The sequence below is a fragment of the Empidonax traillii genome, unplaced genomic scaffold (genome assembly GCF_003031625.1).
Source record: "Empidonax traillii isolate 1590-97213 ecotype Southwest subspecies unplaced genomic scaffold, ASM303162v1 scaffold847:size276119, whole genome shotgun sequence".
NCBI classification, from domain to species: Eukaryota; Metazoa; Chordata; class Aves; order Passeriformes; family Tyrannidae; genus Empidonax; species Empidonax traillii.
The window spans coordinates 230,161-245,349 of record NW_020956040.1 but is presented as its reverse complement, the minus strand read 5'-3'; the positions used below and the strand labels follow the sequence as shown (position 1 = coordinate 245,349).

Sequence of the window (15,189 nt, the reverse complement as noted above, 5' to 3'; positions counted from 1 at the left end):
GATCTGAAATGTGGCTTCATTTTGGGTGCACCCAAACTGGTTACGTCACATTGAAGTCTTGTCTTACATTCACTGCTTGCTAAAGAGAAATTCTCCCTTATTTTGAAGGCCGTAACTAATTAAACTCCTCACTGTGCTTTGTTGACAGCAAAACCATATAAAACTAAGCTTCCAGGCATTCTCTATGATCCTTCCAGTACCTCATGTAGTCATCCACCACATTTGCCTTCTAGGATTATATTTTTCTGTGCTATGCTACATCAAATTTGCATTTTAAAGTTTTAACCAAAGTTTAATCAACAGATTCAAACTTGTATTTGGAAGCCACCGCGTTTATCAATTTGAGGTGCAGGGGATCATTAGTACCAGAATAATGTCCTAACTGGGCAGTCCCAAAGAGCAGTGGAAAAAAGGGATGAACAACATTAATTGGAGAACTGAAAGATTTTAAAAACAGTCTTTCAACTTCAACTCGTACTAGAATTATGTATCGAATAATAGCAGTTATAGGACAATCATGACTTTTTGATCAGTAGTTACCTAAATTACGTTACTCTAATTCTTAAGTATAATGGAATTTCCCTCAATTATCCATTCCTCATTTACCATAGTCAGCTAGGCAAATGCTGCCTCACTGCATTTCTCCTTGCCTCAACTAATTCTTTCTTTTTGACCCTATCTTTACCATGTGCCTTCTTGTTCAGTTTTCATACCTATGCCTTCTTCAGTTTTGCCTCTGGTGGCAGGTTTGTACAACCCTAAATTTATGCACTGGGCCTTGCTATACACTCAGATACATGGATGTCTGAAGCACTTCCATAATCACTAACTAAATACAGATGTATTAATTTATTTAAGACATAGCTTTTAAAGGCATTACCAAAAAGAAATGTATGAACCTAATGAAGTTTGATAACCAGGTTCCTTAGGAATGAGTAATAAACTCCACAGGCTTCTCTCCTCCATGTTTTCTTTTCTATTATTTTCCCTCACTTTCTGTTTCCATCTGTTATAGCTTGCTTTGGTAAGCAAGCTCTTGTTTTAATTTAGAGATTTTGGAAATTTGTATTACTCAAGAATTAAATCTTATTTTCCAGTGAGTTTAAGTCAGTATCAGGGAGGACACATGTACTACTAAAAATTAAAACGTTTATGTACTGATAAAAATTAAAACAGTTTCAAAGCATCTCTAACTTACACTGCATTGTTTCTGTCCCAAGAGGTGGCTCTAGTACTTAGACACAACCATTATGGTTCTATCAATTTTTTACTGGGAATGTCTTCTTGTTCAACTTCCCTTAAAAATAAAGGTACTTCTCAGAACTTGAAAAGGAATAAAAAGTTTTGGAGACCGTATCTGCACCTATATTAACATAAACAGCTTAAGAATACAATAATCCATGTCGCTGCTGTTTCCTCCAACAGCTTTTCAGTGGCTCTTACTGCAACATGCATTGACTTCCCAGGTACCAAAGATCCTCTCTACCTGCTTGGTGCTACCTTAAAACGTGTATCAGTTTATCTCTGAAAAGACCCCCCACCCTTACCATCTGTTTCAGTCTGAGTCCTGAGAAATGAGGATTTGTAAGGGCATAGGTATTGTTCCATTGTAATCACCCATCTTTCTGAGAAACCTTTGGATCTTTGCCCAGAGCCATGCAGTGTGACAGTTGCCCAGACATTCAGACTCAACTCCATTTCAACTGGAAGTTTCCACACTTATTTGAGATATTGAAAAAATAAATAAAAAAAAGACAAAACCTTCTAAAACCAAAAGGGTGCTCAAAGGCAATCAATCACAGAAATTGCCCAGGTGCTACTTCACCAACAGACAAGACTACTGGAAGGGGAGACACTATCCAACACACAGTTCCTTAGGCCATAGCATAACAGTACTGAAAAAGCACATTTATTTATTGCATCCACCTCTTCCATCAGTCAGAATATTTATTGACATAGATGGCACGCTCACATTATGGGACTGAACTGCACTAAAATTTTGCCCAGATTCAATTGGTAAGTAGCAATCTGTACCAACATAAGCCTCTGATTTAGAAAGGGTAAACCAAAATGAGGTTTGTCTTACCTGAGGTGTGTCAGAAATAAAACAATGAATCCTTCTTCTAGAACTTGTAGGCAGATAGGTAACACTGACAGGAGGCTACACCAACCTGAAAAGCTGAACACTCCTGTACATTTTTGGAATGGCACAACGGTATCTAATATCTGCAGGAGACACTTCTCCTCTCTTCTCCCAAAGTAATAGTATTTGTTTTGTACCACTCTTCCTATAAAGCATATCTGACTGTGAGACAAAAATAATTATTGTCTACAAACTGTGGGAAGGTCTGCAAGGCCTGCTGACAGTGCAACCTGAATGTTATTGGAGGTAGTCTGGAGAGAGTGGAAGGCTGTGTACTGTGGACTATTAAGAGGTTGGTTTGACCTTGAAATGCCGAAACATGAATGACTGAGGTTGGGAGGGATCTCTGGACATCACCTGGTTGAACTCCCCTGCTCAAGCAGGGTCACCTAGAGTTGGCCTTTGAATATCTCCAAGGATGGAGACTCTACCACCTCTCCAGGCAATATATGCCAGTTCTTTGCTCATAGTGGGGAAGTGTTTCGTGGTGTTTCAGTTTGTGCCCACTGCCTCTTGTCCTATCACAGGGCTCTGCTGAAGAAGAGCCTGGCTCCATCCTCTTCACACCTTCCCTGTAGGTATTTATATACATTGATGAGATGCCCCTGAGACTTCTCTAGGCTAAACAGTCTCAGCTCTAAACTGAGCTGGGGTATCAGTTTTAAGGTAAGGCCTTATCAGCCAACCACTGCAAGAAAACTGACAACTTGGATTTTTTTTTGGAGCCATAGACTACTGTGGAAGAAGGGCTTTTTTGTTCTAGTCTAGGGACCTCAAAATACTGTGGTCAACTAGACAAAGAGTGTGCAGTTCTGAGCAGTCTGTACTATGCTGCTGTAACATCCTGTTACGTACTTCTGGACACATCTCTCCCCAAGGGGTAAACATCTCTTTTGGACTAGCTGAAAGAGCCAGCATAAGAAACACTGAGGCTGAGGCCAGGACTTGTCCTTGGAGTAGGGGAGACAGACAGGGGCTTGTTTTCTTGCTTCAAGGGATTGATTTCCTGGGAAACTGTATAAAGGTCAGAAGCACATTATGCTCTATGTGATTGTGAAAAAGACTCTGGAGATTGATGTTACATAAATATTTACAACTACCATTACTAACCAAACCTGTTTCCAACCCCTGCTCCTCCCAAGGAAGAAAACAGGATAATAAGGAAAAATTGACTTGTGAAGAATAATAGCAGTGAAAGTCTAACTTAAAATCACTAAAGAAAACTGCACACTTACCAGAACAGGAAGAGATATTAAATAAAAAATAAATCAAGGAGCATCAGTAATTTTCCAATACAGATTACAGAAGACTGCATGTCAGCTGTGACAAGAATGATAACAGCACCATGCTTTTGTTTTCTTTATTTTACCCTTGAGAAGATAACCTTTCATATTTTGGTATAATAGACACATTGATTATGTTTTTTTTTTTTGTGATGTTGCAAAACTCCACTTTCTTCTCATCCCTCTGGGAACAAATTCATCCATGTCATTTAACCACAACACTTTATAAAGACACAGCTTTATAAAGAACAGGAAAACCAGAGGAACAGCAGTTTGCTGGGACTCGGACACATCTGTATCTATTGTCTACATCATAAACTAGCTGAGAAACTGTCAAAAAAAGAATATTCGTAAGTGATGTAATGTTAATTCAGTGTCAGAGAACCCAGGCAGAGATGGCATTTGACTCACTTACTTCACGTTTTTTAAGGTGATCCAAGACCCCCAAGCAAGCAACTTGCACCCTTGGACGTACACATGCCTTGCAAGCAGTTCAGATGCACCCATAAAGCGCACTGTATCAGAAAGTGCATGGCAGGGCTACGCTGGTGCTGAGCTGCTGGGTAACACAACAGCCCTGCTGCAAGAGGAAGTGAATCATAAAAGATTGCTGGAGCAGATAAAAAGGCATCTTGAGATCCAGCCACATGCTTAGGTCTGTGGCTGAACCCTGACATACGGTGGAAGCACCAAAAGCTATGAAGAATTTACTGGGTTTTTTTCCTTTTTATGGGGGCTACTCCTAAACTTTGTCTTCCTTTTACCTCTCAAAGTGTATATTAGCTGCCCAAAGGCACGCAACTCTGTTTCCACTTCAGTGGAACCAGGGTGCTAAAACTTCTAAGGCACCTTTGAAAACCCCATTTACAAACTGAAAATACATGGGAATTAAATGAGATTAAATGAGATTCCCATACATGGGAATTAAATGAGATTAATAAACAGTCAAATTTAAAAGATGAAACTCATCTCAAGATAAGCCCTCTCATCAAAGAGCAGAGCTGACAGAAACCCCCGGAATCTCTGACAGTTCAAGCTGAAGTTGAAACAGAATTAGCATAGTCATTCCTGTGCTTCAACAGTAGAATCTCCTACTATCTTTTGGACACCCAGATTTTACAATACAGTTACATTTACTAAGTTTTGCATGTGAAAAAGGGTGCAAAAGATATGGATAAAAGGGCATCATGTTTTATGCTGTGGAATTGTGATTTACTGATGTTTAAAGAAATAAACTTTGGTCTTTGTGTAGGCCAGCCCATTATGACATAAGTAAAACCTACACTGTACATCCATCAGTGAAAATAAGCAAGATGAAACACAGAAGAAACAAAAAAGTTTATTATAAAGGCTGTTAAAGAAATTTCCCCATGTTCAAAAATTTGAAATGTATTTTTTTTGCATCCATATGATCCAAGATGTTCACTGCCTCCCTTCCTGATCTTTGCTGCCTATTCAAACAGTATTTGAGAGAATATTTACTACTATGCAATTAGCAAAAGGTTGACAGACTAAATTTCACCCAGCTGATTTCCTTCCAGCATTTTCTCCTGTAATCAGTTCCACCACGTATCAATTCTCTGACTGGCCTATATGTGGAAACACTTTTTTCACAATATATCTTCCAGATTTGTGTTCCTGAAGACTGTAAACTTTACACTCACATTTCTGTGAATATAGCTATGGATATTTTTAATTCCTGAATTGCATACTCCAGCGGACTCAGTTTTCGGTCTTTTCTCTATCATTCATATGGAATTTGGGTTCAGTGCAAAAGCTGAAGGGTCACCCAAATGCTTCATTCTGGTTTGCTGCTATGGTCAAGTTTTCAAAGTTAATGTTCTAGGATGCAAGTAGCACAACAGGAATAAGAAAATAAGAAGACTAGATATGGGAATACAAATGGCAGCATGACTTAGACTCTGTTGTGCCTTTATCAATGACACAATGTATCAGAAGATTTTTGAGAATTTAATGGAATTAAAAAACTCCAAACCGTTCTGTTTCATGACTGACACAAAGGCCAAATAAGCAGGTCTGGCATTCCACAGATCAGACAGTTGTGATTATATAGAAGGTGTTAGATAGAAGTGGTACACTATTAATGTATAACATGAGAAGTTCACCAAAACAGCATCTCTTGATCACAGTTGAAGATACTTCAATCTGATTCTAGATTAAGGTAGTCCTTGTTAACACTGGCCACAGGATAATGTTGGAACTACTGCCACTTAAAATGCCTCAAGTCCTCCTTTTCTGACTTCAAAGATGAGGCAAAATAATCTAAATGAATTGCTTATGATATTTGGTCTACATAATACTTTACAAAGGATGAACCTATGTAAGTTCTGAAGTAAGGAATAGCTGACCTAGTCTCTTTTTAATATTAGAGGACCTCTGATGTAGAAACTGCTTTAAAAAAACCTGAATTATCTGTTTCTACTAAACACCTCTACAAGCTCTGTCTCATTGCCATCCATATACTAGTGATAAGAGAGTAAAAGCTCATTGCCACCTTTCACGACATTCAGGTGATGGTGCACGTGACAGACAAATACCTTTAAATCGTGCTTTTCTTTAAGTCTTTTAGCAGCATGCTGTTTGTTTCCTTCATTAAATGGCACTTGCTTTTCTAGCTGCAGCATCTGCAAAATGCCACACACTGGCAGACACAGACACAGCGACCAGAGGCTGCAAGAACTTTGCATGCAAAGAACAGGACAAGAGTTGATGTTGCAAATCGATGTCAAAGGTTACTTCATATATTGAGGTGGGAGGGCAGGTAATATCTCCATCAATCTACTTTTGGCTAGGAGTCCTGTTGGCAATCCTTGGTGGTGCTGGAAATGAAACATTCTATTGCCATTGCACAATGCAGAACAGAAGCATTTCAAGGCCGACAGGCAAGCTTTCATCCCCTGTGAAGGTCAGGACAGCTCCACTCCCTCATTTCTAAATGGTGCATCTCTGGTGCACTGAAACCTATAGGACACCAAGGGTATATTTCTTCCCTAGAGAGCTTCTGCAGGAGCAGTGTAGGTATGAGATTCACTCGGTCCTTTTGTTTTTCTGTCTTTGTCATTGCAGATGTCCACATTGTGAAGCCCTGTTGTACTATTTTTATTACCATCCATTAAGTCTTCTGCCGTCTCGGTGCTCTTCTTGGTGCATTGACAGAAGTCACTGGAGCTCTCTAGAAGGTTGATGCAAAATTTGATAACCAGTGCTAGCCAGGCCATCCCAAAGAGGATCCACAGAGAGATTACATTCTTGTACCACCTTGGATAGGTGCGATCTGGGTTCATCCCTAGAACAGAATCACCCAAAACATTTCTAGATTGGATCAAGAGTGCCTCAGAGACAAGAAATGTAAAAGCAAAGACAGCTGAAACAGCAATTAATATTAGTGATTTCTATATAAAACACGAGTATGCCATCTATTTAGCACATGAACAGATGTTGTAAGCAAGTATGTTTCATGACATGTCACCAGCAGACTAGTATCCCTAAGAATCACAAAGTTTACCCATAAGAAAGAAAAAAAATCCTAAATTACATCTATGTCCTGAGCAGTCCTAAAACTTCCAAGAGAAACCAAGCCTTGGAAGATGGTTTGAAATTATGCTATCTTTGTCTGGTTACTCAGCAAGGTACTCTGTGATCCCTCTGGAGCAAAGCCACGTTTCCGATTGTGTTTCCATAGTGTTTTGTGCAAAGAGACTTCTATGGGATAAGTTAGTCTCAGTAGTAATATTAATACAGAAAAAGCCCTATAAAGTGACTGGGTTGTATCTGTAAAGCAGTCTGGGGTACCCTTACAGACACGGGACACAAATCACTGGCAGTGAAATTGTTGCATGGCTTTTTTCCTCCACTGCTTCTCAGGCGTCACTATTTAGTTTCCTTACCTTAGGAAGGTTTGTCACTTTATAACTGGATACCTACAGTGCAGCAGATACTACAGAAAACCCAATAATTTTGGGACAGAATGTGAGGAGTTAACACATACAAGGTGGTACCTCCACAAACCTGGAGGCCACACACCATACCACATTCCAGTGAAAAGCACGCATAGGGCTGGGTTAAAATGGGACATCCATCAAAACACCCCTCAGGTGTTTAGGTTATCTGTGATAGGTTGTGTGCAAGAATACTGAGCTAGCAGTTCCCAAATCATGGTCTGTGAACTGTTACTGTCTACAAGACGGTGATAAGTAGAAATGTTCAGTAGCATCATATTAAACATCCAATCCTTTACACCCACTTACTTAGTATTATTATATATTACATAATATACATTGTACATGTTCAATATAATGGGACTACAAGACGTTAAGTTGTCACTAAGCCCCTGTAAATGTTTGGGAGCTACCCTGAGATTAGCTTAGTTGGTTAGAGCATGGTGCTAATAACACCCAAATTGTGGATTTGATCCCCATTCACTTAAGAGTTGGACTCAATGATCCTTGTGGGTCCCTTCCAATTCAGAATATTCTATTCTATGACTCTAATAATTTCTGTGCTAGCTACTCTTTTGGTTGGCTTTCTATATCCAGGTGAACTTCAAACAGGAGGAGTATTTTATGCATTATTCAAACAAGAACCTTTCACCAATGCTAAATTCAAAGGTTTAAAAATTGTTTGTTTCTAAGTAATAAATGAAAACATGAGCAAAGGGCTATTTGAGAATTCCAAGGAGAATGCTTTTCCCACAGAGACCATACGATAGTTGCAGAGTCGGGGATGGGAAGATCTGAAGCAGTATAGGCACCCTGTATTCAATAGAAAGGCTTATTGAGTGTGTAAATTAGCAAATTTCAGGGTCAGTAAGAGAAGCTACATCAATATTAGTAAATAAAACTGGCTAGGGACCACTCTATGACTTCAAGTCCAAGTGCCATAGCCTGGCTTACATTTTCCCCAAAACAGAGCAGTTGTGTCCAAAGGGAACACTGGACATCACTCCTGGCATATGATATCTCCCAGAATTTCCCTGGTCCAGAAGAGTAGCAGAAGCACCTCTGGAGATCCTCTAGTCCACCCCCCTTGCTAAAGCAGGTTCACCTAGAACAGTCTGCATGAGACTGTGTTCAGGCAGATTTTGAATATCTCCAGAGAAAGAGATTTCACGTTTCATAGAATCACAGCAATCTCTAGATGTGGCCTCACTAGGGCTGAGTAGAGGGGCAGGCTCACCTCCCTTGACCTTGATGCACCCCAGGATACCAATGGCCTTCCTGGCCACAAGGGCACTCTGCTGGATCATGGGCAGTTTGTTGTCCACAAAGGACCCCCAGGCCCTTTTCTGTAGAGCTGCTTTCCAGCACGTCAGCTACTCCTCCCAGTTTTGCATCACACTAGTGGGGAAACATTACGATGATCACTTGAACCTCGTTTTTAAGTTTAGACATAAACCACACATACAGGATTGTAAGGCCAAAATTGTTTGGCCAGTACATACCACAGGATGCTGACCCATTCAGTTATCCCCATACCAAACCTAGCATATCTATGGCAGTATACCAGTTACAAGGGTACTACACAGGTGAAGGTACACCTGGAAGAGGGAGGTACACCAAATTCATTACCAGAAACTGAGAGAAGTAAAGCTGCTGCCACACAAAATTCAGCATCATCTGTAATATCAGCGCAGGAAACAGACCTAGCTTTTGTTAAGCTTTATTTAGCTACCTTACCCAAGCTAACTTGATTCCAGCTTATTTATGTGTGCCTACACAAGCTCTAATCATAACTTTGATGCATTATACACGAGTCCTAAAGTAGCCACCACAGAGTTGTCTAACCATCAATCAAGCGCTACAAAGGAAAGAAAATAAGAGAATCCATAAAAAGATGTTTTAGTCTTTCTGTCTCTCAGGGATTCAAGGGTGCATGTGTTTCTCTAATCAATTTGTTTTTAATGAGAAAGCCTTTATCAAAAAGGTGTGTCCTGTGTTTCAGCAAATGCAACGGGCGTGGGTCCAATCCCACTTCCTCTGGCAAAGGGTTTTGGCATCCAAAACTAGGCTGTGCCCGGTGCCTGACAGTCTACACCTAAGTGACTTGAGCTGCCTTTTAGAAAGCAGTTGTCTTGGGTTTTGACAGAAGAAATGTTCACAGTCTGTTAATGGTGATGCAGAGTAGCATCTGCTGAAATTAATCGCTGCTGATGCACTGGAGTGCAGTAAATGTGTGCCATCAGCCACCACACTGACTACACCACAGCACTCCAGCCTGGGGGTGCAGTCATTCAGGGAACAGAACACGTGAATGCTGGAAGACTACTCACTGACTGGGAAAAATTTCTTTGTTCTTCTACAGGTGCATTGCTATCACAGGAATCAGGTCCTCCCCAACCTGTCAAATGCCTATCACAACATACTTAGCATCAGGTCTGTGGAATGCTAGCAGTGTCAAACTGCCCAGTGGGGAGCTTCAGACGCCATGCATTTGACTTTGCTGTTCAGCAGATGAAAGCGACGAAATGTGAACTACTCACCAATCACATAATCTCCAAACCCTATAGTGCTGAGGGTAATGAAGGAATAGTAGAAGCCTTCTTCATAGGACCAGCCTTCTTTGTCAGAGAATAACAAGGGAGGTAGCAAGAGGAACAATAACAAGCCAGTTACCAGTGCACAGGTCTTCATCAGGAGAGAAGCTTTATTCTAGAAAAACAGGAAGAAAAAAAAGCTCATGAAGGACTCCACAGAAATATGCAAACATTCGTTACATTCCGTTATAAGAAACAGTGTGGATCTGCCAGTGTGTTGATTTTAGCTGGGATGGTTATTTGCTTCATAGTAGCTAGTGTGGGGCTGTACTTCAGATTTGTGCTGAAAACAGTATTGATAATACAGGGCTTTTCTGCTTCTCATCCCACCCCAACAGTGAGTAGGATGGGGGGTACACAGGAATCTGGGAGGGGACACAGCCAGGAGAGGTGACTCCAACTGATCAAAGGGATATTCCATACCATACGGCATCATGCTCAGCATACAAAGCTGGGGGAAGAAGGAAGAGGGGGATGTTCAGAGTGATGGCATTTGTCTTCCCAAGTTACAGATGATGAAGCCCTGCTTTCCTGGGGATGGCTGAACACTTGCCTGCTGATGGAAAGTGGTAAACAAATTCCTGGTTTTGTTTTGCTCTGCTTGCATGCACAGCTTTTGCTTTACCTGTTAAACTTTATTTCAATCCATGTCTTTATTTCAATCCATGACATTTTTCACTTTTACTCTTCTGATTTTCTTCCCCATCCCATTAGAAGGGAGTGAGTGAGTGGCTGTGTAGTGCTTAGCTGCCACATGGGGTTAAACTTCAACATCCAGTCAACACAAACTGGGCATCACCTCCATGAGTCATGCCAGTTTAAAGCCTATTCCACAAATGTTCCCATATAACTTACTCAGGCAATTCTAACTATGACTGAGGATAAACAGACCAGATAATCTGGGACTGTGCACGGCTCTCATGCTTTAGCACTTCTGTTGCTGTAGGGGAAGTCATTCATCACAGAATTTCCCTCAGAATTAATAAACAACCTTATCTGACACCTCATAGGGCTGTCACAAAATAAATTTATTTGCTTCCACTTATTCCTGAATATTATTGCCTTTTTGGCCAAATAGGTAGGCAGGCTGTCCTTGTTAGCCAGAGGATGTCAAATACCAGACAGTGTCCTCTGTCTTTTGTTTCCTTGAGATATACCCATCCACACTGCTTACCTGCCAATGAAACACCTCCTCTAGGCGATGGGCACAATGCTGAACCCCAAGCAGCATCAGCTGCCCAATTTCATTCAGGAGTACGAGGTTCAAGGGAATTCCAAAAAGGGCAAACACGATGCAGAAGATTCGACCAACCGCAGTGCTGGGACTCAGGTTCCCATAGCCTAGGCAGGGAAGGAATGAAGCATTAAACCTAAAATACTGTTTGCTTGCCCTCCTCCCCTGGAGGGGTGAACCTCTATCTTCTAAAGAAGTTAGGCAAGAAGGTCACTGCTCCAAAAGGACCTTTTTTATAAATAACTGTAAGTTACATCCATTGTTTGTCATATCCTATTGTGGGCTGGAAAATAACATTTCTTTCCCTGCCAATTTTGCTTAGTTCCTTTTCCATTTACCAGTGAATTTCCTCTCCCTACCCACTGTCCTGGCTGGGATCTGACGTAAATGAAAACCTTCCGTTTAGCTCAATTTTTGTAAGCATTGTTGGCATGGGGTTTGCTGGTAAATGATCCTGCATGGCTGTCAGATGGTCTCTGAATCACAACAATAGTGTTTTAATTATAACAGCCACCCTTTTCTACCTTTGTCCCACAGGCCTAGTGAACTTCACACTGCCTTCTTGCTTATACTCCTTGTTTGCACCAAATACACCTTAAATTATCAAAATAATTGTCTACAGTCTAATAAAGGTCCTGCCTTGCAAGCATGGCCTTGCTTGTATCCTCAGACCATTATGCCTTCAAAATCATTGCTGCAATATTTGTCTTTGTTCCCTACACTTTCTTTTTAAAACGTCCTGTAAATTTACAGACTCGCACTTCTTCAGTTTCAAGTGTTTTATGCCACAGGAAAGTCAGATTTACCTGTGGTTTATTTCACAGGATGCTTTCTAAGACAGGGGAAGAAATAGCACATCACAAGCATTTCAACTGTGATTTAGCCAGTCAGAGACCTGTGGCCTTGACTACATTTCAAAATCACCTCCGCTCATTAGAGATTGGTGTACGTCCACATGCAAGATTATCTTTTCACCATAAATAATGATATCCCCTCCTGGCGACACCCAAGGTTAGCACTGCCCAAGCACAGGTGCCTTGCTACCTGCATTTAAGTGGTGTAGCCCCAGGGCAAGTGAGCAGTGCCCAGAAGGGAGAGGTCCCAGGGCTGGGCTCTGTACCCCAGATAAGTGAGAGTGCAAACATCTGTGGTTAATCAGATAGAGTCCCATTCCCAAGCCACTGACCAACAATGTAGAAATGCGTGCAACTGTAAGCTGGGGATATCTACACGTCCTGTGCCACATTTTGTGCTAACAAAAGTCTCTTGCCATGGACAACTCTGCAGTTAATCGTGCATGTGCACCAGCAAACTTAAGCCAGGAAAAGGTCTGGGGCAAACTATTTCTAAGTATGCACGTGCACAAATTCCAAGTTTTACAATATGGAGGACTTCCCCTCCAATAATTTTAGTCTCGGATGATTTGTGAGCCCCTGAGTCTAACATATATGATAGCACATAATACACCTCCAAAGCAGTCCCCCAGCAGCCTGTCCCTGGGAGAGGGCAGAGCATCCCTCAGAAAGAAGGGGATGCTGTTACATAACTAGACATTGTTTTACAATACAGTCAAACAAAGGGGCTAAATTAGGACTTCATTCCAGTGCTATGTTCTTTGCTTGTGAGCAGCTTTATAATGTTTACACACCTTTCCCCACATGTAATTATTGACTTCTGTCAGCTTTCACCATTTCTAGACTAACAGGTGTGGTAAATGAGACATGCAGGCAAGTACGTCCAGCAGATGATCCCACCTAAGTGAATTAAAGGGAGATGTGGCTGTTGTGATGCATTTCACACTGGCTATGCCACATTTCAGTGGATTAATTCCCATTTTTCCCTTTTGTGGACTCATCTGGCCCCAGCAGAAAGTGCTGGGGGGGGGATGGGGGCGGCATTTACTGTAAGGCTGGAGTCTGAACATTATTTACATACATTTATGGCCAGCCATTCCCAAGGTGGTTTCCCCCATCCCCTTTTCCTTCTAGATTAAGGTTTAAAAGACTATGTAATGTCTTGGGCAGTGCTTTTTACCACAGCTTTCCAAGTTATTCAGTCCTGGAGAAAATCAACAGATAAGAGGAGAAAGGCCTGTGATCTCAGATCACCATGAGAAGCACAGCAGACTCCAGAATTTTGGGGATGCCACATAGTGCTGACTGGAGAGCATTTAAGGTTAAACTGTATATTACAATTTAGAGTGGCAAACTCAATATGTGCATATTGAATATGTATATGAATATGTACATATGTATATATGCACATTTAGAGTGGCAAATTTAATAATGTAAGAAGGTCTAATGTGCACAGTAAACCCAGCACTTGAAACACCAGACCCGCTTTGCATTTGGTTTCTCTGGTTCCCTCCTCCCTTGGGCTTAGCAGCTCAAGACAATTTTCTGAAGACTTGATGAGCAGCTGCTGTACATATGCCAAAAAGCCACAGTCCCAACTAGCTTTTTATACAGGATACCAAGTTAAATCAAACAGCACAGGAGACTTCAGATTATGCAAAATGCCCAGAAATTTATTCCTGGCTGATGACATCCACTTGCCTTTGCATTAGACAAATAGATGCCAACCTACTTGTCTATAAACCTCAACTGTTTCAAAATTCAAGCAGGAATAGGTAAATAGGACATATCCTCTTCAGTAAATGGAATGAGGGTAATCCGTGTCTTATACCATTGTGGGCTATACATTAGAAGATCTGAACCAAACTCAGAGACTAAAACTACCCTGGCAGTTGTGTCATATCCCTCATGAGTCTGCTACTGGGATGTCACCTAGTACCTGCCTGATCCAAGAGACATCAAAGGATGATCATTAAAACCTCATAGACATCAAAATATGTTTTCACTGAAGCTTGATTAAGCACATGTACAGCACTCTCATTTCGAAATAAAGTGTAAAGTTAAGCTTCTATACAAGAAGCAAAATAAGAGTGGTTTTATTTCTAAATGTTCATATCGTTGTGCTTTAACTCATGTACGTCTTTTATATGTATTAAGTAATTAAGGACTTTTTCCCTGCTTTCCCATTACATTCCCTTACATATGGTCTTTGGAAGCTTTGTGGACTTGTAAAGAAGATGAGACTTATTAGCAAAAAATCTTTTCATTCACAAGACAATATCCTATTTGCAGGATTCTCAGTTCAACTGAGGCAACTGCAACTTCCTGCTACCCACAATGAGAGATTTGTTTAGCTCCCGTTCTCACTGCCCGGATGTAAAAGAGTAGTTTCAGCAAAAAGTGCTTAGAACAAAAACTAAGTGTCTTTCACAGGCTGAAAATCATCTGCAAACTTACAAAAAAATTTCATCTGTGGAAAAAACTCAGCAGGATTAAAAAAAAAAAAAAAAAAAGTTAGAGGAAGAGTTGTTTCCCTAACCTGTAACTTTATCAGTGGTTTAGCATTCAAACACATTTCTGGGGAGATGTGGTTTAATTCTTTCTTCTACTCAAGAGTATACAAGCCATCACTTCCTACAGGAATGACCTAATGCTAAATTTAGAGAGTGCTCTCGTTGACAGTATTTTGCTTTGAACACCCAGATGCTCATCTAAGCCTAGGAGCCAGGTGGCTAGAACAACAGGAGTGTTTGACCCACAGGGTCACTGGACAGTTCAGTGAGGAGTGTCAGTCCTAGAATCACTTTGTTTTCCATTAGACATTTAAATACTCAAAAATGCTCCACATGGCATTTGGGGTGATCTCCAGTGAGTCACATTCCTCGTCTTCCAGGCACTGGAGGAACTACCTCAAACTACCTAGCTCCTTGAACCACCAGCTCCTCCTCTAATATTTTTCGGAAAATCTAAACTTTTCTTTCCCTTGCGATCTCTTACAAGTAACCTGAATGTTTTAATCTGGGATAAATGAAAGGTTTAGCTCATGAAAAATTCAAATGTTTTATTGAGAAAAGTAATATGCAAATTCACTTTGGACAGAAAATATGTCTTCATATAATTCA

At 40.8% G+C, this 15,189-nt stretch overlaps 1 protein-coding gene across 2 annotated transcripts in view; it reads right to left on the bottom strand.

Annotated features, from left to right (window-relative positions):
• Positions 1–4,364: 4,364 nt before the first annotated feature.
• Positions 4,365–15,189, bottom strand: part of LOC114067017 (potassium channel subfamily K member 17-like) — a 31,757-nt gene continuing 20,932 nt past the window's right edge. The window contains exons 3-5 of one of the 2 annotated variants that reach the window (XM_027902174.1): positions 11,154–11,320; positions 9,926–10,094; positions 4,365–6,733 (exon numbers count right to left, since the gene is read on the bottom strand). In XM_027902174.1, coding sequence (XP_027757975.1) covers positions 6,438–6,733; positions 9,926–10,094; positions 11,154–11,320 — 632 coding nt within the window. In that variant the 3' untranslated portion in view covers positions 4,365–6,437. The remainder of the gene's footprint in view (positions 6,734–9,925; positions 10,095–11,153; positions 11,321–15,189) is intronic. The other variant, XM_027902173.1, reaches the window with a different exon arrangement.